This window comes from Elephantulus edwardii, unplaced genomic scaffold (genome assembly GCF_000299155.1).
Source record: "Elephantulus edwardii isolate Elephantulus edwardi_28Jun2011 unplaced genomic scaffold, EleEdw1.0 scaffold00087, whole genome shotgun sequence".
NCBI lineage: Eukaryota > Metazoa > Chordata > Mammalia > Macroscelidea > Macroscelididae > Elephantulus > Elephantulus edwardii.
In genome coordinates this window covers 668,705-693,328 of record NW_006399837.1, presented here as the reverse complement: position 1 = coordinate 693,328, position 24,624 = coordinate 668,705, and the positions used below count along the sequence as shown (strand labels likewise).

General features: G+C 58.0%; 3 protein-coding genes across 3 annotated transcripts in view; all 3 read right to left on the bottom strand.

Moving 5' to 3' along the window:
• Positions 1–155: 155 nt before the first annotated feature.
• Positions 156–7,129, bottom strand: GMPPA (GDP-mannose pyrophosphorylase A). The gene is made up of 12 exons (XM_006890260.1): positions 7,075–7,129; positions 6,872–6,969; positions 6,008–6,111; positions 5,581–5,767; positions 5,174–5,233; positions 3,058–3,188; positions 1,921–2,055; positions 1,569–1,666; positions 1,356–1,402; positions 1,071–1,163; positions 694–862; positions 156–441 (listed from the first exon to the last, which is right to left on the bottom strand). Exons 1-12 carry the CDS (start codon positions 7,112–7,114, stop codon positions 341–343), a joined length of 1,263 nt encoding a protein of 420 aa, XP_006890322.1. The 5' UTR covers positions 7,115–7,129; the 3' UTR covers positions 156–340.
• A 1,651-nt stretch (positions 7,130–8,780) lies between these two features.
• Positions 8,781–10,639, bottom strand: LOC102846812 (CAVP-target protein-like). The gene is made up of 4 exons (XM_006890259.1): positions 10,512–10,639; positions 9,864–10,171; positions 9,126–9,267; positions 8,781–9,010 (listed from the first exon to the last, which is right to left on the bottom strand). The coding sequence occupies exons 1-4, from the start codon at positions 10,637–10,639 to the stop codon at positions 8,872–8,874; spliced, it is 717 nt and encodes a 238-aa protein (XP_006890321.1). The 3' UTR covers positions 8,781–8,871.
• Positions 10,640–13,998: 3,359 nt separating this feature from the next.
• Positions 13,999–24,624, bottom strand: part of SPEG (SPEG complex locus) — a 30,311-nt gene continuing 19,685 nt past the window's right edge. Inside the window, exons 24-36 of the mRNA XM_006890308.1 lie at positions 22,466–24,506; positions 22,101–22,232; positions 18,603–18,719; positions 18,293–18,460; positions 18,079–18,201; positions 17,795–17,962; positions 17,382–17,513; positions 17,093–17,255; positions 15,638–15,877; positions 15,334–15,557; positions 15,069–15,180; positions 14,704–14,853; positions 13,999–14,191 (exon numbers count right to left, since the gene is read on the bottom strand). Of these exons, the coding sequence (XP_006890370.1) occupies positions 13,999–14,191; positions 14,704–14,853; positions 15,069–15,180; positions 15,334–15,557; positions 15,638–15,877; positions 17,093–17,255; positions 17,382–17,513; positions 17,795–17,962; positions 18,079–18,201; positions 18,293–18,460; positions 18,603–18,719; positions 22,101–22,232; positions 22,466–24,506 (3,963 nt within the window). The remainder of the gene's footprint in view (positions 14,192–14,703; positions 14,854–15,068; positions 15,181–15,333; positions 15,558–15,637; positions 15,878–17,092; positions 17,256–17,381; positions 17,514–17,794; positions 17,963–18,078; positions 18,202–18,292; positions 18,461–18,602; positions 18,720–22,100; positions 22,233–22,465; positions 24,507–24,624) is intronic.

Sequence of the window (24,624 nt, the reverse complement as noted above, 5' to 3'; positions counted from 1 at the left end):
TGAGGTGGTGGGAGGGGAGACTTACCAGGGCTCCGGATTCATTATTCATGAGCCCGCAGCAACGACTCCAATTTAAATGCTAATGTGGGGGGGCCTGACTCAGCTGCCCCCCCTTCCACCCCCACCCCCACCCCAGGCACAAGCGGGAGTCAGCACTGGCTCTAAGGTTCACGGGGTTTATTAGGGAGCGGGCAGGGAAGCCAGAGTCCCACGGCCACCCACGTGGCGTCCTGGCGCGTGGGTCTCCTGCCCAGCTCCACCCTGGCCTTTCTGGAACCGGGCTGGCCAGGCAGGAGCTTGAGGGGTGAGCGGAGGAGTGGAGGCCTCCTGGCGGCCCCCCTCATAGGATGATCTGGTTGGTGAAGCTGCGGCTGAGCTCCTTATGTGGCAGAACAATCGAGTTCAGGATAAGCACTTCAGCAGGGATCCGGACACGGCAGCCTGCAGTGTGGACCATGGTACCCGGCGGTCAGGGGAGGGGAGCTGGGGTGCGTGGCCATTGGGAGGCACCCTTCAATGCCCATCTGTCCTCCGGCCCCCTGTGACTCACACACACACACACATACACACACACACACGCGCGCGCGCACTGGAATAAATTCTTCACAGACGGTATGCCTGGCACCTGTGGCCGTTTCTCTTGTTCTCACAGCCCTAGGCCCTGGGAGGCTGTCCTCAGGGAAGTGACCTTACCCAGGATGGTGATGGCCGGCAGTAGCTTCCCGTCCTTGAAGAGACTCTCACTGTCCATGTGGGCTCGAGGGTCATTGGGGTTGGGGTCATTGGGAGTTCCCTCCACACGGGCCCAGCGCCCTACGGTGCTTCCCCAGCCCACAATGCTGTGCAGCACGCACGTGTGCTCCTGTCAAACCAGACAGTGTGGGTTAGGGGAGCTTTTGGGGAGCTGGGGGGGGGCAGACAGGGTACAGGATGATGAAGTAGCAGGAACACTGACAGAAGAGATGGGATACAAAGTCCATGGGGTTCATCCTTCTATGTCCTGGGTAGGGGAAAGCTAGGCCTGCCCCTCAGATCCCTAGCAGGCCGCCCCACTGTGTCCAGGTGCCTACCTGCAGCGTGGCCCCGTGGAGGACGATGCTCTCCCGGAGTCGGACACCCTCGCCCACAGTCACCCCCTCTCCAACGGAGACATTAGGGCCCAGCTGTGGAGAGGAGCACACACTATTATCTGTGGAGGGCTCTGAGGAACCCTCAAATACAATCCTGCCACAGAACCGACAGTGGGGAAGGGAGCTGCTTGAAGTCACACAGCTGACTGTGACAAAGCAGAGAGGCCAACCCCTCCTCCATCCTGACAGCCATCTGACCCTCCTGGGGCTGAGCCCACCACTCACCACAGCGGAGGGGGCCACCTTAGCCGTTGGATGGATGTAAACATTTCCTAGAAGCAAAAAAGAAGGCCTGGGGGCAAATACCCCAGACCAAATCCAAGGCTGGCGGGGGCAGAGGCTGAGACTTCAGCCCTGGGGATCTGAGCCAGAGGGGAGGCTCTTGAGGGCAGAGGCAGCTGTGTGGGTGCAAAGGGTACACTGGGCCAGGGCGGGTACCTCGGATCCGTGGGCCCCCCGGCGTGTGCTTGGCCAGCCTTTCTGGGTGAGTGAGCTGGTATCGGCTGAGATAGAGGCGGGAGGCGTAGAGGGCAGAGCTGGGGGCCACAGAGTGGGAGGAGTCAGAGGCCAGCAGGGGCTGTGCCCACCACCCTGGATTCTGAGCGAGTCTCTGGGTGGAAGACCTTGCCTCCCCTGCTTTGATGTCCCTTATGTACCTAAGGCATTATTTGTACACATGTCAGGATCTGCTTCCTGGTTCAGATCGTTCATTTTTCCAGGTACAGAATTCTGCCTCTCCTGTCCTCGGTTCTAATCCTAACACTATCAGAGCCCTCACCCCCCCACGTACCCTGCAGACTTGATCTGGCTCCAGATGCCATCGGTGAGGTGTACATAGATCTGGCCCTGGCCGGCCAGCGCCGAGAACACGTCCTGTTCCAGCTGGATGGTGCCTGCTCCCGGCCACAGGCCCGGGGAGTCCTCCCTACGGCAGAGGAAGGACAGTTTTCACTAGCTCAAGTCTAGATGGGGTCCAGCCTGGTCTGACTCTTGGAGAGGAGAGGGGTCTCCCACCCTCCTGACCACCCCTCAGAACAGGTTCGATCCTGCCCGAAGTAGACACCCATCTCTGTCACCTCTCCCACCACCCTCACACAGGCCACCTCCCAAGCAGGGGTGCTACCTCAGGCAAGCCCCAGGTGTGTACCTGCTCTCTGTCCCTGCCCCTTGTCTTGGGGCTGGACCAGGGCTGGGTTTCCCCCCACTTTCACATCCCCCTCCCAGCTACGCCCTTACCCCTAGAGCTACCCTCCCCATCACTGGATGGAATGACAGACAGATAGACTCACCCCAGAGCTAGGCAGCTGGTGAGGGCAGACAGTCACAGAGAGAGAGGGAGAGAGATGGTAGAGATGCCAGCCCCACAGAGACAGAGACAGGCCAGGGGGGAAAGCAGAGTGGTGGGTGGGGGTGAGGAGATGGCTCTGATATGAGGCTGCAGAGGGGAGATGGGCTGGGGGGCAGGAAGGCAGGCAGGAGATGCAGAGAGGGGCACAGGCCCTGGCCCAGTCCAGGAGGGCGTCCTCAGGACTCAGCTGTGCTCTGGGGTGCCATGTCTGCTCCAAGGGTGGGGCGGGGGGAGGGAGGCCTCAGCGTGAGGGAGCACACATGTGTGTCTGCACCGGAGCATGTGTGCACCCGGATGTGTCCTGCCGTCTGCTCCAAAAGAACGTCTCTGGGACACTCAGGGCTTGAGAGAAATGGACCAGAAGGGGAGTGGGCAGGCAGTGACAGAGCAGGAACTGGGATGGATAAGGAAGAGGGACAGAATGAGGTTAGGAGGGGAGGGACTGGGGAGGCTCAGACTGGAGATGACAAGCGGAGATAGGAAAGGGAGGAGGAAGGTGAGCAAGGTGAGATGGAGCCTGTGGAGTGTGGGGTCGGGGTCTGCAACTGGGGGTCCTTGGGGTAATGGGGCCTGCCTCACAGTTGCCTGTCCTGCTGGTTACGCTGGAAGACATCCCGGAGGGGCTTCAGGGCTTCGGGGGAGAAGAGGTAGATGCCACAGTTGATGATGTCACTGACGAAGGTGCTAGGTTTCTCCACATAGTGCAGGACCTGAGGACAGGGTGGAGGGGAACAGGAGCAGATGTGGAATCACTGACCCGGCCACCATCTCCAGGCAGGTCCTCTGATCCTGAGTTCTCAAGGTCAGAGGGGTCTTCCTGAAATGCAGAGCCTATCCACCACAGCCTGGCTTCAAACCTGCTGTGACTGCCCTTGTCCTTCACCTTCAAGACTGGGCCTCCTCCCGCCCTGCCCCACCTCCCTGCACTTGGGGACACAGCTCCACGCCAGTCATGCTGCTCGCTGGGCCGGGAACGCCCTCTCCCACCTCTTCATCTGGAAAACTCATCTTTCAAAACAGTCTCTGGACCTGCCCCAGAGTTAGCATTCAGGCCTGGGCGCCCCTGGGCTCCAACCACCCCTCGTCTGCGGCACCTGCAGCATTGCCATGGCTGTTTTTAATTCTGTTTTTGCCCTCTAGACTGAGGGGTCCTGAGAAGTAGGGGATGTGTCCCTTTTTGGCCGTTTCTCTTGCATTTAGTTGATGCATAACACAATGTTTAGAAAACATGAATGTAGATACGTATGTGTACAAGTGTGTGTATGTTTATGTTTACTTATGTAAGTTTTCGACTAAGATGCTGACAAATAAAGTGGCATGTGGGGGTCAGAAGAAGGTCTAGTGGTGTAGTTACTGGGTGTTGCTTTGCTAAAGGATTTGAATCTGTGCGTCAGAAGTGATTCAATGACAGTGTTCTGACTGGATAGGAGTCAGGTACATGGTGAAATTTCACAGACAGAGACAGAGACCTTCTGCCTTGCCTATCATGCTCCTACCTCTACAATTTTAGTGGAGCTGTGCTGTTTCCTGAGGGAGGTGTGGTGGCCTAGTGGTAAGAATCTGCACCACAATCCCAAAAGTGCGCAGTTCAAATCTGCCAGTTTGAATCCACGAGAAGTATGGGCAATCTCCTCCCATGCGATTACTGCTTCTGAAAATCTCCTAGAGGATCAGCTCTGGGTTGGTTCTGACTTAAAAGTATACAACAACAACAACACACAACTGTTTGCTGCAGCCAAGTGCTTCAAGTCCTCCTCACTTTCAGAGGAGCAATGGTGTCAATTTGAGGACTAAGGTGCACTTGATCCAGGCTATGGTCTTTTCAGTCACTTGCTATGCATCTGAGAGCTGGACAATGACTAAGGATGACAGAAGAACTGATTGTGGTGTTGAAGAAGACTGCTGAATATCCCACGGACTGCTAAAAGAACAACAGATATGTCTGGGAGATGGTGCAGCTAAAATGTTCCTTAAAGGCTAAGATAGTGAAGCTTTGTCTCACATACTTTGGGTTTGCTGAGAGGAGAGTTGATGCCTTTGAGCTGTGGTGCTGGAGAAGAGTACTGAATATACCATGGACTGCTAGGAGAATAAACAGGTTTGTCCTAGCCAGGCTGCTCCTTGGAGACAAGGATTCTGAAGCTTTGTCTGACATATTCTGGATATGTTGCAAAGAGGGACCAGTCCTTGGAGAGAGACGTCATGCTTGGGAGGGTAGAGGGATGATGCAGGAGAGGAAGACCCTCTGTGAGGTGGATTGATTCATTGACTGGGGTAATAGGGATGGGCGTGTCAGAGACAATGAGATTGGCACAGGATAGAGCAGGGTTTAGGGCTGTTGTACACTATGAGTCACAAACGACTCAGTGGCACATAACATCAACAACAATCTCTGAGGGTAAAAAAAGAGCTGAAGTTCCTGGCTGCTAACCAGAGGTCTGGAGGGTCCAGTGCACCCAGCAGCGCCTCAGAAAGCCTGGCAACCTACTTCCAAAATCCCAGCCAGAGAAAATCCTACAGTTCAAATGCAGTGGATATCCGCTCACCACCGAGTTGACTTGACAACTGGTAAACCAAGAAGAGGTGATCAAGGCTGAGGGCCCCTTTCTGGGGTTTGCCATTCTCCAGAGACCAAGGGGCAGAAAGTACAAAGGCACCAATGGCCGGCTCCACCCAGCCCCGTCTCTGCTCTCACCTCGTGTGTCCGCGGATTCTCAACAATGCAGCCGTAGCTGAGGGACTGTGTCCTGTTAGCCTGAAAAGACAGACACCAGAGACAGTGACCTGCCTGCTCCAGGGCAGCGAAGCCTGTTTTCTCTTTCTTCCCTCGCCTCTAGCACCTGGCACGCAGCTCCCACTGACAGGCCTTCAGCGAGGGTGAGAAGTGACAGCTGCTCTCCCCCTCCCTGCACAGAACAGCTAAAGGCCTCGGGTGACCACCGAGACCTCCATTACGGCAGGGGTTCTGAGCACATCTCCAACTCCCTGGGGGTTGCGCCTACCTCCCTAACACCTTGCGTCCTAGGAGAATTTCTGGATCTCACACACACACACACACATACACACACACACACACACCCTCCAGCATCCCCAGCGGCTCACCGTGGTGCCAAGCAGTAAGAAAGGGTGGGGCTGGCGTCTGTGGGCATCCAGCATGGCACTCAAGGGGAAATCGGAGCAGACGTCAGCATTGAGCACGAAGAAGGCTTCGGGGCTGCCAGCCAAGATCTGGTCTCGGAAATGATACAGACCACCCCCAGTGCCCAGGGGAGCAAACTCCTGCAGGTACCTGTCCCCAAGGACCCCAGAGCCAGATGAAACAGATGCCATGAGCCTGGGCACCAGATCCTGCTGCCAGGGGACTCCTGCCCAAGCACCACAGAAAATGCAGAATATTCAGGGATCCAGATACTCAGCTAAGAACCCTCCCAGTTACGAGGATGAGCTCTAAGAATGCTGACTTAATGCACTAGAGAGAACTCAAGAGGTCTGGGCCATCCACTCCTGCCAAGCACGTGTGCATAAATACCTGATCGGAAGGTTAAACTCCTGTTGGGCACCTTCTAGAAAGCGGATGAGGGACTCATCAGGTTGGTAGAAGCCAATAAGCAGAATCTCTTGCATTCCAGGCACCTGAGGGCAAGGGAGGAGGTTGGGAGGGAAAAGAAACATCCTATGATAAGAGAGAATATGGGAAAATCTCTCATACTGGTCCAGAAACCACAGTTTTAGTTTCAGGTCAACTACTCTGCTCCTATTTTCTTATTATTTTCTTCTGCTTTTCCCACCTGAACTGAGGTGCACACTGGAAAGATTCTATGTACCAAGCTACATTGAGAAATAAGCCATTCACTGTGTTCCATTTTTATTACGTCAATCTGAGGGTGATTAGCATGAGGAAGCACTACCACTCACCCCCATGCGTCTGGCAACTAAGAAACTATGGCTCAGAGAGGTTGAGGCGTTTGCTCCAGGCCTCACAGCATGAATGTAACAGAGCCTGGGTTTGGAGCCCACGCCTGTCTGTTTCAATACCAATCGCAATAATGAAATGAGCTCCATGTGAGCAAAGGTCCGAGTTCTGTGCTTTGCTATCTTTAATGTTTCCCAAGCTGTGGCTTTAGGTGGTCCCCCTAATCGTTGTCAAGATCTCATGGACTATAAAGACAAGAGTGAAATCTGAGCAGGAAGAAAGGCCAGATGAGAGACTAGATGATGGAGAGTAAGCAAGGCAGCTGCACTGCACACCTCCAGGGGGCGCCACTCCTACTGTCATCTTGAATGATAGTCCCTGGAGTTATGCCTGGTGGAAGAGAGCATGTTAGGAAAGGGGGAAATGTGGCATACATGAGAGGAGTAGGAAGGGAGGAGGGTCAGGAGCCTGTGGAGTTACCTGGGCACAGGCTTCTATGTGGTGCTGGATCATAGGAACGCCTGCCACAGGAAACAGTGGTTTGGGCACTTCAAAAGACAAAGGCCTGAAGCGGGTCCCTGAGAGGAGAGAGAACTCGGTGTCCTGCCTCCTCGTGCCCTGCCCGCACAGCACCAACCACTCCAATACACACCCATCCTCAGCTCCTACTCCTTATTCCTCACCCTTTTGGGGGCCTCCAATCAGGATCACAGCTTTGAGCATGATGGTGATTGCTACCTAAACCTCAAATACCAAGAGAGAAAAACAAGCTTAGACCAAGCACTCCAAATCCCAAATTCCAACACACATCCCTCCCCAAGGGCAGTAAACCCAAACAAAGTTCAGTGGGATCCTTCCCTGGACAGGCATGTTAAAAAATCCCACCCAAGTCAAATACCCACTGAGATTTCAGTTAACCCTCAACCCTCAGTGATTTTGAACCCTAAAAGACTTCTTTCTGGTCATGAACAAACTGAGCAAACAGGATACACTGCTTCCACAGATCTCAAACCTCACAAGTACAGAAGCCCCAAATTCACTGATCTGCAAATATTTTTACCCCCTTCTTGATGTTAAACCTTCAATCTCAGTAGTGAACCCAGAACACTGAACCTCAAATCCTGATATTAATTCAACCCAGAGTGAACCCCAAGTATTGAAAACTGATCTGCATCTGATTAACACTGGTCCTGAACCCCCTCTAAACTGGAGCCTTAATACTAAAACTGACCTAGGGAATCCCAAATCGAAAGGACTTGTCCGCTGAAATCTCAAACACTAAACCTACCAAGCCCCAAGTTCTAATACTGACGTCTGGTGCTGAGCATCTGAATTCCAAGGGTTGACTCCTAACCCTCTGAACCCCCAAACCGACTTTGTTCAATAAACTCTAACCCAGCCAGGGGCCACGGGATCAACAGTGGTGCAGGCGTATGCAGAGTCGGCGGCGGGGCCTCTGAGTGCGACCTCCAGGCTGTGTCCCACCTCCTATGCCCTTCGCCACCCCACCAGCGATCATTTTACCATTAGCACCCTTTACTCCAGGTCTTCCTTCGTTTACGACTTGCTCCTTCCGCGCACGTGTCTTCTCGCAACTCGCGAGAATTCCTTCGCAGAGGCTGCCGGGAATTGTAGTTCTTTAGCTTTCCCCGCGCCTTTGGAGACACATGGGGTTTGTGGGCGGAGACGGGGCGTGACCAAGACATCCAGGGGGCGGGGCTATACGAGAGGTGGGTATCTGAGAGGGCGAGGCTGGGGGCCCAAGAGTTGGAGTAGTCTGAAGCATCCCTGAAACGGAGCTGGGTCAGCACCCAAAGGAGAGAAACGAGAGGGATCTGGCTAGTCCAGGAGAGGACAGAGGCTGGCACAGACCCACACGTGGGTGGGACTTGAGGGACTTCACTGCCAGTCCCACTGAGAATTGAAGGTGCGTCAGAACGTGGAGAAAACCGATTTTGATTGTACAGTCTCTAAAACGATGTACTGGGGCTTCCTTTGATGCACCCAATATTCCATGACCTTGGTGGTGTGGGTCTGGAATAATTGTGTTTGCTGGTGTGAGATCAGAGGAAAAGGACTAGAGAACAAAGCTCAAGAATAGAACAGACGACAATAATACTCAATCACATATCTCTTTTAAACAGTTTTTGTCATGTTATTGTCATGACAGGAGTCCAGAACGAAGTCTGCATAGTGGAGTGGACCTGGGGGGAAGAATTGTAAAACAATGGGGGAACTTTTCTTTTACTTTTCCAAGAGAAGAGTGTACTGGGGGGGAGGGGTAGGCTGGGAGAAAAGTGCAACAATGAATGAATGGAAATCCAAAGTCTCTGTAAATTTTCATTAAAATTAATTAAAAAAATGATTTAAAAAAATAGAACAGACGAGGGGGTCAGAGAGCTGCTTTATTAAACAGGGAGGAGGGCGGTGGGCCCCTCTCGCTCCGGGCTTGGAGCCAGGGAGAAGTCCCTGGGCCTGTTTCAGGCCACGTCCACGCGAGCGAAGCTCTGGTCCATGCCCAGGCTGTTCTCGACGTACACTTCGTATTTCCCGCTGTCTGCAGGCGTGGCTCGGCGGATAGTCAGTGTTGTGGTGCTGCTGCCTATCTCGAAGTAGACCCTGAGGACAGGGTGGGGCCTCGGGTCAGTTTACAGCGCTCCAAGCCTCTGCCCCACTCTGGCCAGGCTCCGGGCCCCTCCCACCCAGCGGTCCTGATCGTCGGCCCCGCCCTTGCCTGTCGTCCTCCTCGATGTCCTCCCCGTCCTTGGTCCAGCCCACGTCGGGCGCAGGCTCGCCCATGATCTCTGCAGTCAGCGTCACCGTGGTGCCTTTGCGCGCCTTGGTGTTATCTGGTCCCTTTTGAATTTTTGCGGGGACTAGAGAAAGGGAAGGGGGACACACCCCAGTGAGGGGCCTGGAAAACAGGTGGGACCCTGGTTCATCTTCCCCAGCCAATGCCTGGCTCCTAAATACGACATTGTGGAGAGGTCATTAACCTCTCTGGGGCTTGTTGAACAGGGTTGATAATCTCAGCTCCACCTACTGCAAAGGATTGATTAGAGGTTTGGGGATTCTGCAATCACGACCTGAGAGTCTCGGCTCACACATTCTCTAGGAACCTTGGAAACAACTCCAGGCCGTGGAAATGGCTCTGGATCCCGGGCCAGAAGACCAGGGCTTAACACTGGCTCTGCCCGGGGCTCCCGCTGTGACCGTGAGGCTGTGGAATCGAGCGATAACAGCCTACAGCGATTTCTCAGCCTCATCGAGCCGAGTCCCCAGGCAGAGAACTCCGTGCGCACCGCAGGCGCGGTGCGGCGCCCTGACCTGCGCTCCAGGCTCTGCTCTCCAGACTCTCCACCGACTGGTTCAGCCATGACCCTGAGCTCACTCGGTTAGGCCCAGTGGAGACGGCCGCGCTGGGCCCGGCGGCGCGCGCCTGGGACCGGGGCTGCTCCGGGGGCGCCGGTACCTTCCACGAGGATGCGCGCCGAGTCGGAGCACTGGCCGAAGGGATTGGTTACGTTGATGCTGTACTGGCCCAGGTCAGCCAGCTCGCCGTCCCGCACCACGAGTGCCACTACGTCAGGGTCCTCGAAGATGTAGCGGTACTTGGGCCCGTCGCGCAGCTCCTTGCCGTCTTTGCTCCAGCGGATGAACGGGTCCGGGAAGGCCGAGATGCGGCAAGTCAGCTTGGCCGCGCTGCCCTCGATCAGCACCACGTCTTTCAGCGGCTCCAGCACCCGGGGCGGTCCTTTCTCGCGCAGCTCCTTCCGAGACCTAGGGGCGGGCTGAGTCAGGGTCCTGCAGCGCCCACAACCCCGCCCCGCGCTCTGCTCTCTCCTCTCCACCCCCCCCCCATAGACCCACCAGACCTCTAAACAGAAACGGTGGGGGCTGCATACCCCCCAGACAGAAATGGTAAGGGGCTGCAGACCCCTAAACGGAAATGGTGAGGGTTGCTCCGGAGCTATTATCATGAAATGGTCCAAGCTGGCCACCACTTCACTCCTGCAGTCCACTGCCCCAGGGGTCTCTGCCACTGCCCCCTGGGTCCTCTCCCCGGCCAGTGCAGGGACCTGTCTCTGCACCTACAGCCCCCTTGCAGGTTCCCCCTCACCTGTGACCCCGGTAAGAGGCCTGGATGCGGATGGCCGCGCTCTGGACCTGGGGGTCGTTGATATCCAGGGTACAACCCGGGGGCGGGGCCGTAGGCGCTGGCTTTTTGGCGGGAGCGGCCTTGGACATCTGGGAGCAGGTAACAATATGAGGTCTGGGCCGAATTAGAGACAGAAGCTGCGGCCTGCAGCCCAGTCTCAGCCGGGTCAGAACATTCAGAGTGACTCACCGTGGGGTGGGCGACTTGGGGACTCGGGTCGACTGGCTGTGTCGCAGGCTACACGATCGAAGCCCGCCCGAACGGCACAGTAGGGGCGCGGACAGGCGCTCAGCCCCGGGCCCCGGTTTTATACATCGCTCCCCTCCTTGCCTTGTTTGGCGTGGTTGCCCCAAGCCCCCCGGGACCCTTGCCCCCGCCCCCTGACCCATGCTGGATCCTTATTTAGCCCGACGACGCCTGGGATGCTGGCTCAGCCGGTGCAGCCAACCCCGGGGGAGAAACCCGAGCGGCTCTGGGGTGCACCGCGCGTCAGCGCCCGGACAGCTGCACAACTGGACGCAACCCAGCCCAGGGCAGGGGGATCCCTCCCGCTCCCGGAGGGCTGGGCACAGCCGCTGGCGAACAGGAGACTCCGATCACAGCTGGCGCCGCTTTACACGGAGGCCAGTCTCCGAGTCCCGGGGGGACCGTCGGGTAAGGGGGTGAGGGTAAAATGTGTCCCTGGAAGAAGCAGGAGGAACCTGCAACTTCTCTGTCCAGACAGCCAATCACGAGAGGACCACGTAGTTGCCAGGTCCAATCGGGAAGCGCCTTACATCCAGGGTAGTACTTTCCGGACAGTGCCCCCTGGCGGTAGGCGGGGAGAAGCCGTGTAAGGGACTGGAAAGGTCTCTGCGAACTGTATTTCCCCCCGCTCTGTCGTCACCCCATCCTACCCGTGTCACTGCTGTGATTTGACAGGGTCCCCGGAGGTCTCTCATCCCAACTCTAGATCTAAGTCCAGTGTGTGACATAAACTGGTGCTGGCGCATCAGACCTCCTGGGTGAAGGGTCTCAGGATCCCTAAGGAGTCCAGTTGGCCAGGCCAGGGCACTGGAAAGGAGCTGTGTTCTTTATTGTAACTGCCTACCCAGGTGTGGAGCTCTGTCACCTTTTGATCAGAGCAATTTTGACACAACTCTACTGACATAAATTACCTTTGCTCCTCCGGGCTCGGAACAAGCAGTTCACTCAAATGCCATTTCCAATGGAGATGGGAAGGGAGCTCTGGATCAGAGGGGGGACAGGAGTGGAATTTTACCATTTATCAAGATATGAGCTCAGGCACCTCATTTTTATAGGAAAACACTTGCAGTGAGAAGGGGATGGGAGATTCTCACAGGCATACTGTATATCTTCCTCAGTAAAATGACAGGTGGGTAAGGCAGTCCTCTGGTCCCTTCCAGCTGGCTTTAACATGCTGTTATTTTATGATGATGTGTTTGTCCCTTCCCTGGGGTCCTGAGAAGCCAGCGAGGCTAGGCTAGGCTGGAAGGGAATTTGGTCGCTTGGGCTGGAGCCAAGGGCCCCCAACCTCAATCAGCGGCAAACATTTACTCTCTGTTCATGGTTGGAAGTTGGCCCCTTTCTCTTTGCCAAGATCAGAGATTTTAGAATGGAGGGTAAGGGGGGGTTGTCCCTTTGGGTAGAGAGAGGCTTGGTTCCCTGCCAGTCCTTCTCAGAACAGGGTGTCCTTGGATCTAGGGGCCAGCAAGCATGCTGTGACACTGTGGTGGATGGCTGAAGTCACCTTGACATTGACAAACACCGTGGTTTGCCCTGTGGACAAAGCAGCCCAGGCTGATGTGCTTCTCAGCTCCAGAAAATAAATGCCCATGTGTGCCCCCACAGCAGCAGACACGGCCGACTGGAGCTCTCACAGCTGCCTGGGACAGCTGGTGCTTGCTCGTGTGGCGACTCGAGTTCTAGCACTGCAAGCAAGGGTTTGGGCGGCCCCGGATTCCTCTGCAGCTCGTCACACCACCTGCTCCCGCCAGTCACCATGATGAAATCCCCTCTGCTCTGGGGTTCAGCGCCTGAGCTGGCCTCTCTGCTGGGCAGAACAAAGGTGGGTAGACCAGGATTGGGATGTGGCCTAATTTATTATGCAGGCCCAGAAGTCCCGGAGTGATGGGGGAACATGTGAGAGGAGGTAGAGGGGCTCCTAAAGTCTAGTTAGGGGGGACTCCAGTTCTGTCAGGAATCCAGAGATGGCAGAAGGAGAAAGAAACACACCAGGACTGGAAGGGAGGAGCTAGGGGAACCAAGGGAGGGTGTGGAGGGCCCCCAGTCAGCCAGCTGGTATATCCCAAGGTCTTTGTTGCCAGGGGCTTCCTTCAGCTTTCCCCAGCCTAGTTGTTGCTGTTCTCGTTTACCATCGAGTTATAGCTGACCCTCTGGCAGATTTTCTGAGGCAAGTAGTTGCACAGGAGGAAATTTTCCATCCTTCTGAAGATCAGCTTGTGGACTCAAACTTCGTGTCTTTGGGGTCGCAGCGCAGCTTTTTACCATTGGGCCACCAGGGCTCCCCCACCCCAAGAATGCTGAACTGCCCGCCTCAGGACACAATACTACCCTCTCAGCTACCCACCCGCAAAGACCACACACACACAGAGGCCCTGCTGTTTGCGTTTTTATTTTCTTTGTGACAGACAGACAGACACACAGCTGCGCAAGCAACTGCATGGCTGGGCGTATGGTCAGGACAACATGGACAACAGGGACTGGGTGGAAGGGAAAATTTCAGAAAAGTCAATAAATAAATAAATATGAGTAGGAAGAAGGTCAAAGGCCATGAAAGGGGCGACAGGGACATCCCTGGGCCAGCACAGCGTGACAGGATCTGCGGCTGCACCCACCCCACGGGGACAGGAGGCACCGCAGGCCCGAGTGGCCACTCCTCTCGGGTCACTTCCCCCCTCCAGGCATCTCCTTCCTGACTGCCCACCTCCACTGGGTCCTCTCTCCTTTCCTCCCCTACCTCATTGGCCGTCCTCAGTCCTGCTCGGACCTAGTCCTGTCCCTGCTTCAGTGACACCCACCATCACTCTGACCCCTGGGCCCCGTTCCTTCCCAGCCACTCTTACATGCCTCTCAGTTCTCCCAGTGGGCTGTCCTCCCACCCTCCGAACCTTCCAAGACGCTCCCCTTTGCCATCCCTCATCTTCTTTTTCCTCTTCACTTCCCTATTTCCTTTCTCGCCCCTCTTTCTGCTTCCACCCGTGCCCACCAGCTGCCCAAAGGCTCTCCTGCTCTGGCAGGCGGCGGTGGCAGGCCCCGGCCCTGGGCCTCTGTCCCGAAGGTCCATGAGGTAATAGCCCGGCCGGATGTTGCTGCTGGTGGTGTCCGAAGCCCCGGGCCCACCCGGCTCAGCATGGGCCCTGGAATGTCCCGTGCACTTGGCGGGAACCGAGTCGAAGCCCGAGGCCGGGCTGTGTGGTCCTTGCCCCTAGGAGCTGCCAGGGTAGGAGCGGAGCAGCACCTTGTGGCGGGTGGCGGCCTCGGCCCTGCGGCGTCGCTGCTCGCCCAGGAACTCCTTGAGCCGGTTGGTGGTGAAGGTGAGCGTCTGGCGACGCAACTTCATCAGGTAGGCATCCTGCAGCCACGGGTGGGCCAGGCAGTCCTGTAGGGAGGGCCGGCTCCTGCCCGGCCACAGGAGCAGTGGTGAGCGGCGAGGATCAGCTCACAGAGACCCGAGTCCCTGTCCCGGGTTCACCTGAGTGTGTGATCTGGGGCTGCTTTGTGGCACAGCTGTGTATCTGGACTGGGGATGGCAACCCTGTAGTCGGCAGCCCGACCGTTAGTATTAGTGACAGCAAACCAGGTGCCATCGAGTTGGTTCTGACCTGTGGAGAGCCTGTGTGTGTCACAACAGAACTGCACTCCACAAGGCTTTTCATAGTTTTGCCTTCTCAGAATTTAAACAGCCAGATCTTTCGTTACGGTGCCTCTAGAGGGATTTAGTATATGTGCTGCCAAAGCGAGCACTCCTCTAGAGGGATTTGAACTGCCAAACTTTTGGTTTGAACCTAAGCACTTAACCGTATGCCCCACAGTAGTAGCAGAGCTGGGCTGGGCAGGAGCTGGGGGTCTGTGGCACAGGCTGGGCGGGCAAGGGGATGCTTGGAGTCTGGCAGGTGTGAGGCCCACTCACCAGGGATGCACTGAGAGGACCTTTCTCAGGAAGAGGGTGGCGCTCTGGGAGGTGTTGGGGTACAGCTGGAAGGCATCAAAACGGCCCCCTACAATCCGAGCCTCTGTTTCCTGGGGTTCTGGTTCATAGAACGGGGAGCGTCCGCTGAGCCTGTTGTGGGAGACAGTCAGTTGACATGGAGACTGAGGCCCAGGTAACAGGGATGCGAGTGTGGGGGCTCTGAGGACGGAAGCATTTAGGAACGAGTACCACTCTGCCCCTGGGGGTGTGGACAGCAAGAGGGAAGGAGGTGTGTTTTGGGGCCACCAGAGGGGAGTCCTGGAATCGGCGCTGCAGGGAGGGCCAGCCTGGCGCAGGACACTCACATGATGTAGGTGAGCACCCCTGCTCCCCAGATGTCCGTGGCAGAGCCGATGGGTTCTCCTTTCACCATCTCAGGAGCTGACAGGGAACAAGAGGCCAAGCTGACCTGGCTTTCTGGTGGCAGAGTTGGGAGAAGGAAGGGGAGGCCTGGGGGGCCTGAGAGGCAGGGGCAGTGGACAGACCACGGATACCAGAGCAGCAGGGAGTCCTGGCCACCATCCTGGCTGCACCCTGACCTCCCACAGGCTGGCGGCCTGCCCTCCTCACCCATGAACTCCAGCGTGCCAGTGCGGTGGCCCAGGGGCCGCAGGGCCTGGGGGTTGTAGGGCTGCGCACTGCCGAAGTCCACGATCTTGAGGGCGTTGTCAGGGGCCAGCAGCAGGTTGTCCGGCTTGATGTCCAAGTGCAGCACGTGGTGGCCGTGGAGGTACTCCAGGCCTTGAAGCAGCTGCACCACGTAGGTGGCCACGTCATCCTCAGAGTACCGGAACCTGGGGGAAAGACGGGTGATGTCCCGGGTCTGTGAGGGCCCAGCCAGTCCCGGCCCTGTCCATCCGGGTGCTCCGACTACCTGTCGCTGAGCCCACAAAGCAGCTCCCGGTTGCCACAGCTCTCGGTGATGAGCACGAGGTAGCGTGGGGTGATGTAGGCCTCGTGCAGGGCCATGAGCCGCTCGTGGTGCAGGGTCCGCAGCACCTCGTACTCCTGCAGGACCCGCTGCTTGCCCTCGGCCGCGTAGGGCACAATCTTAGCGACAAACGTCCGGCCCGTCGTGTTCTCCCGGCACGCACGCACTACACCAAAGCGGCCCCTGGGGAGGTGAGTCACCGAGGCTCAGAGCAGAGCAGGGTACGCGTCCACGGTGAGGAAAGGAGGGGACACGTCCACGGTGAGGACAGAGAGGGGGACACGTCCATGGTGAGAACAGAGCAGAGGACACTGCCACGGTGAGGACAGGAGGGGGACACGTCCACGGTGAGAACAGAGCAGAGGACACTGCCACGGTGAGGACAGAGCGGGGGACACTGCCATGATGAGGGGAGGAGGGGACACTGTCATGGTGAGGACAGAGGAGGGGACACCTCCATAGTGAGGACAGAGCACGGGACACTGGGACGACAAGGGCAGAAGGGGACACTGCCATGGTGAGGACAGAGAAGGGGACATTGTCATGGTGAGGACAGAGCAGGGGACACCTCCACAGTGAGGGCAGGGCAAAGGACACTGCCATGATGAGGGCAGGAGGGGACACTGTCATGGTGAGAGCAGGAGGGGACGTCTCCCAGCGAGGGCAGAGCAGGGGATACTGTCATAGTGAAGACAGAGCAGCGGACACCTCCACAGCAAGGACAGAACAGGGGACACTGCCACGATAAGGGCAAAAGGGGACACTGCCATGGTGAGAGCAGACGGGGACACTACCATAGTGAGGACAGAGCAGGGGACACTGTCACGGTGAGGACAGGAGGGGACATCTCCATGCTGAGGGCAGAGCAGAGGGATCAGGTCCCCCGGGACAACAACAGCTCTGAGTGTAGGTTCCAGTTGAAACACAGGAACTTGGGTTCAAATCCCAACTCCTCCTGGCTCCGGCTCTGTCCCTTAAGCAAGTCTCATCACCTTTCTAGCCTGTTTCCTCCTCTGTGAACGGGTGATGATAATGGCCCCTCTCAGAGCTACTCTGAAGATGAACCGAGATCCTATGGTGCAGGAGCTCTGGTGGCCTAGTGATGAGGAGCTGTGCTAACAACCCAAAGGCACACAGTTCGAATCTATCAGTTGATTTGTGAAACAATGATGGGTAATCTCCTCCTGTGTGATTTACAGCCTCTGAAAACCCGCTGGCAGGTCAGATAGGAGGTAGTCCTGACCCAACAGCTCATAACAATATGGTTGAAGAGCTTAGTCCTGTGCCTGGCTCCAGAGTGCTGGGGTTTCACCCCTCCCCGAGGCAGCCAGCTTCTCTCCCAGGTTTTCAACCCCCACCCCGCCTCCCTGGGCCCCCAACCTGTCCCAGCCCACTTGCCTGGCCTTCTCCTCAAGGAAGGTGTAGGGTTTCTGAGGGGGCCCCTGTCGAAGCGTGGTGTTCTCTGGCCCAGAGGACGTGACCACCTCCTTGGCCGGGCTGAAGCTCCTCACAGTCACCTTGGTGGGCTCTGGAGGGGGTTCGGGGGCTGGGGGCTCAGGGGCTGGGGGTGCGGATACAAAGGAAGTCACTATATACTGGGGAGTAGGGGAAGATGCTGGCTTAGCTCCTAGATGGGTGGAGGCTGGGGTTGGAGTCCCAGAGTCTGGGATGGAAGACTTGGGCCCACCAGGCGGGACCTGGCCATTGGGTGGCGTGGGCTCTCCCGGCCGAGCAGCCAGCAGACCCCTGTGCTTTCGTGGTGGAGTTTGGGGTGGTGGACCCACGGCCTTGAGTGAGGACAAGGCCTGGCTAGGGGGTGCTGGGGGAGATGAGGGGCTCAGAGCGGCTGCCTGGGGAGTGAGGGGAGCTGGGGTCAGGGGAGGGGATGGGGCCAGTGAGGTAGGAGAGTCAGAAGGTGGGGCCCTGGCTGGCCCTGAGGTAACAGGGGCATCTTGGAGAGCAGCTGACGGCACAGCAGAGGAATCTAAGTGTCAAGAAGGAAAATTTTCATGTTGACACCCAGGGACCAAACAGTGATGCTTCAAAGAGGGGTGGCCTCAGGCAGTGTGCCCTTCCCTCTCACAGCACCAGCCCGCTGACCTTGTGTGACCCTGATAAGGACTTTCTCAGAAGGGTTGCTGAAGGGCCCCTGCCCTGCACGGTTGGCACAGGCCACACGGAACCTGACAGGCACGCCAATGGGCAGCTGGGTCACGTTGTAGTAACAGTCAGGGATGCCCGAGCTCACGGGGTGCCAGGTCGACTCCCCTGCAGATGCAGCATAGGAAACAGGCTCTGTGAGGAGCCTGCGGGGCACTTCTGCCCTACGAGGGCACTTGTCCCATGGGCTGTCTCCCATCCTGCCGTCCCATCCCCGCCTTCACCTTCTACGCGCCGCTCCAGCGTGTACGTGCAGGGCGCCCGGCTGTCCCCCGGCTTCCACAGGACCAGCGCCGTGTCCTGATAGGTCTGGGGTACCTCGGGAGGCACAAGCTTCCCTGGGACACCTGGCACGAGGAGAGCTGCAGTGACCCCTGTGCCCCCCCACTTTGGATCCGCCCCTGCCCCACACCCCATCACTGTCCCCGTCCTGCTCACGGGCCACGGCCACGGTACAGGAGCTGGTGATGCTGCCCAGCACGTTGGTGGCCGAGCACTCGTAGAGCCCTGCGTGCCTCTTGCCGGCCCGGGGGATGCTCAGCAGCTGTCGTCCGTCTTTGCAGGACACGATGACCACCGAGGGCTCAGACTTCAGGGACTTCTTGTCTGGGGTACAGAAGCAGGAAGGACTGCTGGGTGGGGTGATCTCGAGGGTCCTTGTCCGGCCCCACCCCTGGGCAGTCCTTGAGCCCTGGTCCCCCACCCCCAGGATCTGGGATGCAGCGTCCTCCCTGTTTGACCTCTTCACCTTTCATCCAGGAGATGTGGGGTGCAGGGCAGGCCGCCGGCAGGCAGAGCAGAGTGGCTGCTTCTCCTTCCAACAGCACCTGGTCCTTGAGCTTGATGTGGAAGACCGGGGGGAAGTCTGGAAGGAGGGCAGGGATGGAATGGGTCTGCGGGGACCCTGGCCCTTTCACCACATAGTGAGGGGAGGCTGATTCAGAGGGGGGCAGGCTGAGTGGTCCTCTCTGCCCCGTGGGATGCTGGGATGCGGTGTGCGGAGTGAAAGCCCCCACCAGGCCTCTGAGCACATTCCTGGAGCATCACCTTCCCGAGACTGACTGAACGCTGAACTAGCTCTTCCTTCCATTAACTACTGAAGCCATCAGCCATCGGCATCTACCTCCGGTGTTTGCAAATCACTTAGAGAAAGAACACCGAGTGCATCCTCTGTAAGCATTTGTTAATGAAACCAAAACCAAATAGCTATTGAATAGCTATAATGGTTAAGAGCCTGCAATGTCCATTCGCTTTGGGGCAAAAAAGAAGAAAAGGAAGATGAACAAGTGGCTGGAGCTGAGATTCCACAAAGACCAGGGGGCTCAAGACACGATAGAGCTGGAGACCCGGGATCAAGGTAAATCTTGGGCAGGTCCTGGAAGTGTCAGCCCCTCCTCCCAGCTGCCTCATCTCCTCCACATTCCTGCAGAACAACTTAGGGGGGAAAGATCTTTAAGGGACAAGACCCTGGACAAGTCGTCTGTCCTCTCAGAAGTGCCATCTCCTGTCTGTAAGTCGAGGGTTGTGAGAATGAGAAGAGCCTTAGAAAGTGCTTCACACGTCTGGCACATAAGCCTATGGCCATGGTATCCAATCAGCTCATAGCAACTCTCCACTCTGTTTCTGAAGCCGTAAACGGGAGGAGATCGAATGTTTAACGGCAGGAGACTGTTCATCCTTCTCCAGAGGAGTAACGGGGGATCCAAACCTCTGACCTTTCAGCTGGGAGCCCAACATGGAATGCTCTCACTGTCATAGCTCTTTGTCTGGTAAACAGTAAATGTTAATCAGTGTTTGGCCTTATTGTTGTTGAGAGGAACTTAGTGACGCGTAGGCTAAGTGCTTGACTGCTGACTGAAAGACTGTCCGACTCCCCATCACTGATTCCTCAGGAGAAGTACCTAGAATGTGCTTTATAAAGATCACAGCCTAGAAAACCTTCTGGGAGCAGTCTTACTGTCGTCACTTGGGGTCACTATGAGTTGGAATTGACACCAAGAGCACCTAACAATATTGCAGCTGTTATTTTTACGACGTTGGTCGTGTGGTCTGAGAGAGGAGCCTGGTGTAGACACCTGAGAATGAGGCTGTCCTGCGGGGGGCCTCGGGGAGGGTGCCAGACTCTGTACTCCAGCCCAGCCAGTCTGGTGCTCAAGAAAGCCGCGAGGCGGGAGGAATGATGTACACTGCACTGAATCAGATGAGGGAGAGAACTGTTTAAAAGGGGTATATGATCGGGTATTATTGTCATGACAGGAGTCCAGAATGAAGGCTGCACAGTGGAGTGGACTTGGGGGGATGGATTGTATAACAGTGAAAGAATTTTTCTTTTACTTTTCAAGAAGAGTGGATTGGGGAAGGAAGGGGTGGGCAGGGAGAAAAGTGCAACAGTGAATGACTGGAAACCCTAAATCTCTGTAAATTATCATTAAAATTCTTTAAAAACAAACAAACAAAAAAAGGAATGCCATGAGGCTTGAGTGCACACGCCCTAGGCACATCCTTCTAGGAAAATCCCCGTTTTGCCCTGGCCAGGCCCAGCTAGAGGGATTTCTCCACCTGAGTCGGGAGAGCTAGAAGAGGTGGGACTCCCGAGTGAGAGCTCTGAGGAGGCCAGTGACAGGCGGGGTGGGACAAGCTGAGCAGTGAAGGACCGCCCAGCAGGATCCGATGGACAGGTCAGCAGCACCCCGCACTGTACCCTGAGCTCCCCAGGGAGATGTCCCACTGAGGTACCCACAACCTAGAGTGAACACTGTCCCCCAGCCGCAGCCTCCAGAACAAGAGGGGTACGGAGACAGGAGGTAAGGTGCCCTGGCCCTGTTCTGCCTGCCTCACCCCATCCTCCTGGGGGCCAGCCCTGCAGGGAGTGGGGAGAGGACAAAGTAAGGGAACTGAATGAGCACTTAAGACAACATTGACATTGTCGAGTAAGTGGGGGTGGTTGTTAAGCACCCGTGGAGTTGACCATGACTCATGGTGACTCCAGGAGCAACAGACCGGACCTGTGTCCTATCCCACACCATCCTCACGATCTGATCTCAGCCATGCTTGAGCCCATGAGTGCAGGCCCTGAGTCAATCCATCTCCATAGTGGTAGCAATTGTTTCTCAGACTCCAGAACCTTCCACCATGCCTCGACAGGAATCAGCTGTACCAGTGAAGTGAACCAGAGGGAGGGCCCAGGGGGGAGGGTGTGCAGGGGGCAGTGTCCTGCCTTATCTGGGCTCCATACTGGTATAGCTCCATCTTCTCACACCCCTCCCCTCCAGCTGGCCTTCTTCCTTCCTCACCACAGACCCCACTGGCCTCTAATGAGTCACCCTGGCTTCCCTGGCCTGGGCTAGACACAGGTCCCCTCAGGCCCAGTGATGCTGAGGCTGGAACCATTCTGAGGACCTGACAAGGGACCAGGGTGGCTTATAGAGACCCTCCACACTCCAGGCTCAAGCCCTGTACCTGGAAACCTCACACTAAGCTGCATGTTCAGGTGGGGGATGAGGTGCAGGGCAACAGACCAGGCTTAGCCCAAGACCCCTGCTCCCAGCCAGAGCCCCGAGGCTGCCTTTTTTTGGGGGGGGGGGGTGTTGCTTGGCTATAGAGAACTGGAGCTAGCCTAAGAGAAGTTCCATACACTGAGGGAGGACACAAGTGACTTTGGACGCGTGATCAGGAGTACACAGATTGGAAGGGATGCTTTGGGGCAGGAGGGCCTTATCCTGAGCTCCCTTCTCTTTGCAACACCAACAAAGGCCAGGAGTCTCCCATCAGAGCAAGGCAACCAATGAAAGGTGCTTGTAGATGGTCGGTCACAGGGTCACTTCTCCGGCCGCACCTCTTACTGGCTCTGTGATTTGGACAATCTAGACTGTTTCCTAACCTGTCAAGTTTATTATCATCTCACGGCCTCCAAGCAATGTTAAGGACTGAATGAGCCATTGCTTACGAAGTGCTTAATACAACACTGACATTGTCAAGTAAATGGTGCTGGTTGTGACTCATGGGGACTCTAGGAACTGCAGAGAGAAACTGTATCCTATCCCGGGCCCACCTCAGATCTGATCTGTCCATGCCTGAGCCCATTAGTGCAGGTCCGAGCCAATCCATCTCTGTAGCCACAGCTACTGTTTCTCAGACTCCACCGTAGCCCAAGCTCCCCTAGACAGTCCATCTTCCCCCTACCTTGACTTCTCTCCTCCCTCTCAGACGTGTGTATGTGTGCACCCACGTCAGTCCTCTGTCTCACCTGACTCACTGCGCACATACTGCTGACCCAAGTCCTCCTGGACGCTGGCCGAAAGGTTCGGTTGGGATTGACCTTTACCCTTCCGCAGCCTCGAGAGGCCCCAGCGGAGCCGGCTCTTGCCTTCCCCCGGGGCTGTGAGGACCCAAGAGCCCAGTTAGTATCAGGAAGCCTCCCCATTCCCTGCAGCCTATGAGAAGGTGACAGTAGGGAAAACACCCAGCTCTGACCCAGCCTCTCATCCCTGCAGCCTCTTCTACCTCCCATTCTCAAGGCCCCAGCACACGTTACCCTCTTCCCAACTCCAAACACCACCTTAGCTCTGCCCGGCGCCCCAGCCCATCCACACTTCCGCCAGCCTTCCTCACCAGAAGAGCCCGATGTGGCGCTGGCCTCCGAGCCCAGGGACTCTGCGGATGGCGTGGTGGCGCCGGCCTGGGCGGCCAGCTGGTTGTGCGGGAGGCCCAGGCGCCGCAGACTCTCGCCCTCCGACGTGGCCCTGCGCAACCGTCCGAACAGTGGGGTGCTGCGTCCCGACCCGCCGCCTGAGTCCTCGCTGCTGCCGCTGCGCTGCAACCGGCTCGACAGCCGCTCGAAGGTGGAGCTGAGCCGCCTGCGCACCGTGAGCACTGGGGACCCGCGCGCCGAGCTGCCGCCCTCCGAGCTCTCGCCGTCCCCTCCGCGGCTCTCCCAGGCCGGGTGCCGCTGCGCGGGCGGGGTCCGCCGCAGCCGCTGGGACAGCGACAGCGACAGCGACAGGCGGCGCACGAGGCCGGGCTCGCCAGCAGCTCTGAGGTCCTGCACCGAGCGTGAGCGCTCCTGGCGTCGCACGAGCTCCAGCGGGGTCCCCGCGGGGCTGGGCCGGTATATGCCGTCCTCCTCCTCGGCCCCGCGGAAGGGGCCCCGCTCCTCGGAGCGCGAGCGGCTCAGCAGCCGCAGGCCCCGCGACAGGGGAGACTCGCGGCTGCGCTTGAACTTGGCCTCGAATACAGCCTCTGACTCCAGGTTCTCGATGCTGCTGCTGAGGCTACTGCCTGGCCTGGGGGGCACTGTGGGCACCCGGACTTTCTCGGCCGCCCTTGGGGACACCCCGGCTGATGGTACGCGCTTCTCGGGGGCTCCAGGGGGTGGGGAGGCCACCCTGGCAAACACAGCGGCGTGGGGTTTGGGCTCCTGTGGGGGGACCTGGGCGTGGCCTGGCACCTGAAGGGTCTGCATGATCTGGGCGTAGGGCGTGAGGGGCGGCGCTGGACTCAGCAGGATCGTGGGGGGCTGTGCAGGCCTAGGCGCTGGGACTCGTTGAGGCGCGGGCTCAGGGACTCTCTCTTGGGCCGGCTGGGGTTCCAAGGGCTGTGGGGCGTCACTGGGCGTGGAGGCAGGGGATTCTGCCGCCTTGGGGGCACTGGGTTTGGCGGGGCTAGGGGGCTGGGCCTCGCTGAGAGCAGACAGGGAGGGCGACTCCTGCAGCTTGCGGGCCCCAAGGCGGGCCACGGGGATCTCCAGGGGCGCCCCTGCGCGGCGATGCCGGCCCCGGGGCTCCGCCTCGCCCTGGGAGAAGCTGCTGCTCTTCTGCAAGCCTCGTGCCTCGGGTGGGGGCTGGTGGTGCGGCGCTGCCTCGCTGGAGGCTGCGCGTGCCAGGCGGGGGTCCCGGGCGCGGCCCCCCAGGCTCTCTAGCAGGGGGCCCCTGAGGCCGCTGACCTTGCCGTCCTCAGGGGCTCCCCGCAGCAGCCTCTGACGCAGGGCCTGCAGCCTCTGGGCATACTCGCCCTCCCCGAGGCCACCCCGGGCCAGGCGCGCGGCCCCCGGGCTGGGGCTTCGGCGCTGCGGCAGCTCCACGGACGCTGCCTTGTGCAGGCCCCGGCCCGGTTCCCGCGACGCGGCCCGGGGCAGGGCGCTCTCTGCGGAGCTGCCCCTCCGGAGCTCACCACGCCGAAGGCTGGGCCCAGCGGGGGCCTCCTGGCCTGGGGAGGGGAGCACCTGGGGGCTGGAGGTCTCCTGGTCCTCAGAGGGGGCCTTCCCCTGCTCCTGCCAGTCCATGGGGGTGGCAGTCCCTGCCTCTGGGGTCCCTAGCGCCTCATCCTCAGTGGGAATGTCAGTGAGGGACACCCTCGAGCCAGAGAATTCGGGTTGTAGGGGACGGGGCACCGAGGGCAGCTCCTCCAGTTCTTCCTCTTCCGAGTCTGAGGAGGACGAGAGCCCACCACTGGGGGGTGGGCGTCTGGGCACGGCCACCCAGACCCTCTCTGGTGGGGCCCGCAGCAGCTCAGGGATGGGGCGCAGGACCAGATGGCACTTGTAGCTGATCTGGGAGCGCTGGAGGAAGGATACTAGAGTCAGGCCCAAGGGCCCCCGGGGCAGGACTGATCCATCCAGGCCCACCCCAGACGACCTAGCCCCGTAGGAGAAGGCCTATGGGGGCAGGAGGGAAGCCGAGAATTGAGGAAATGAATAGGGGGAATTCAAAGAGAGGCAGGAGCTCAGGCCACAGGCAGGAGGGCTTAGAGAGGGGCCTTTACAGGACCAGAAG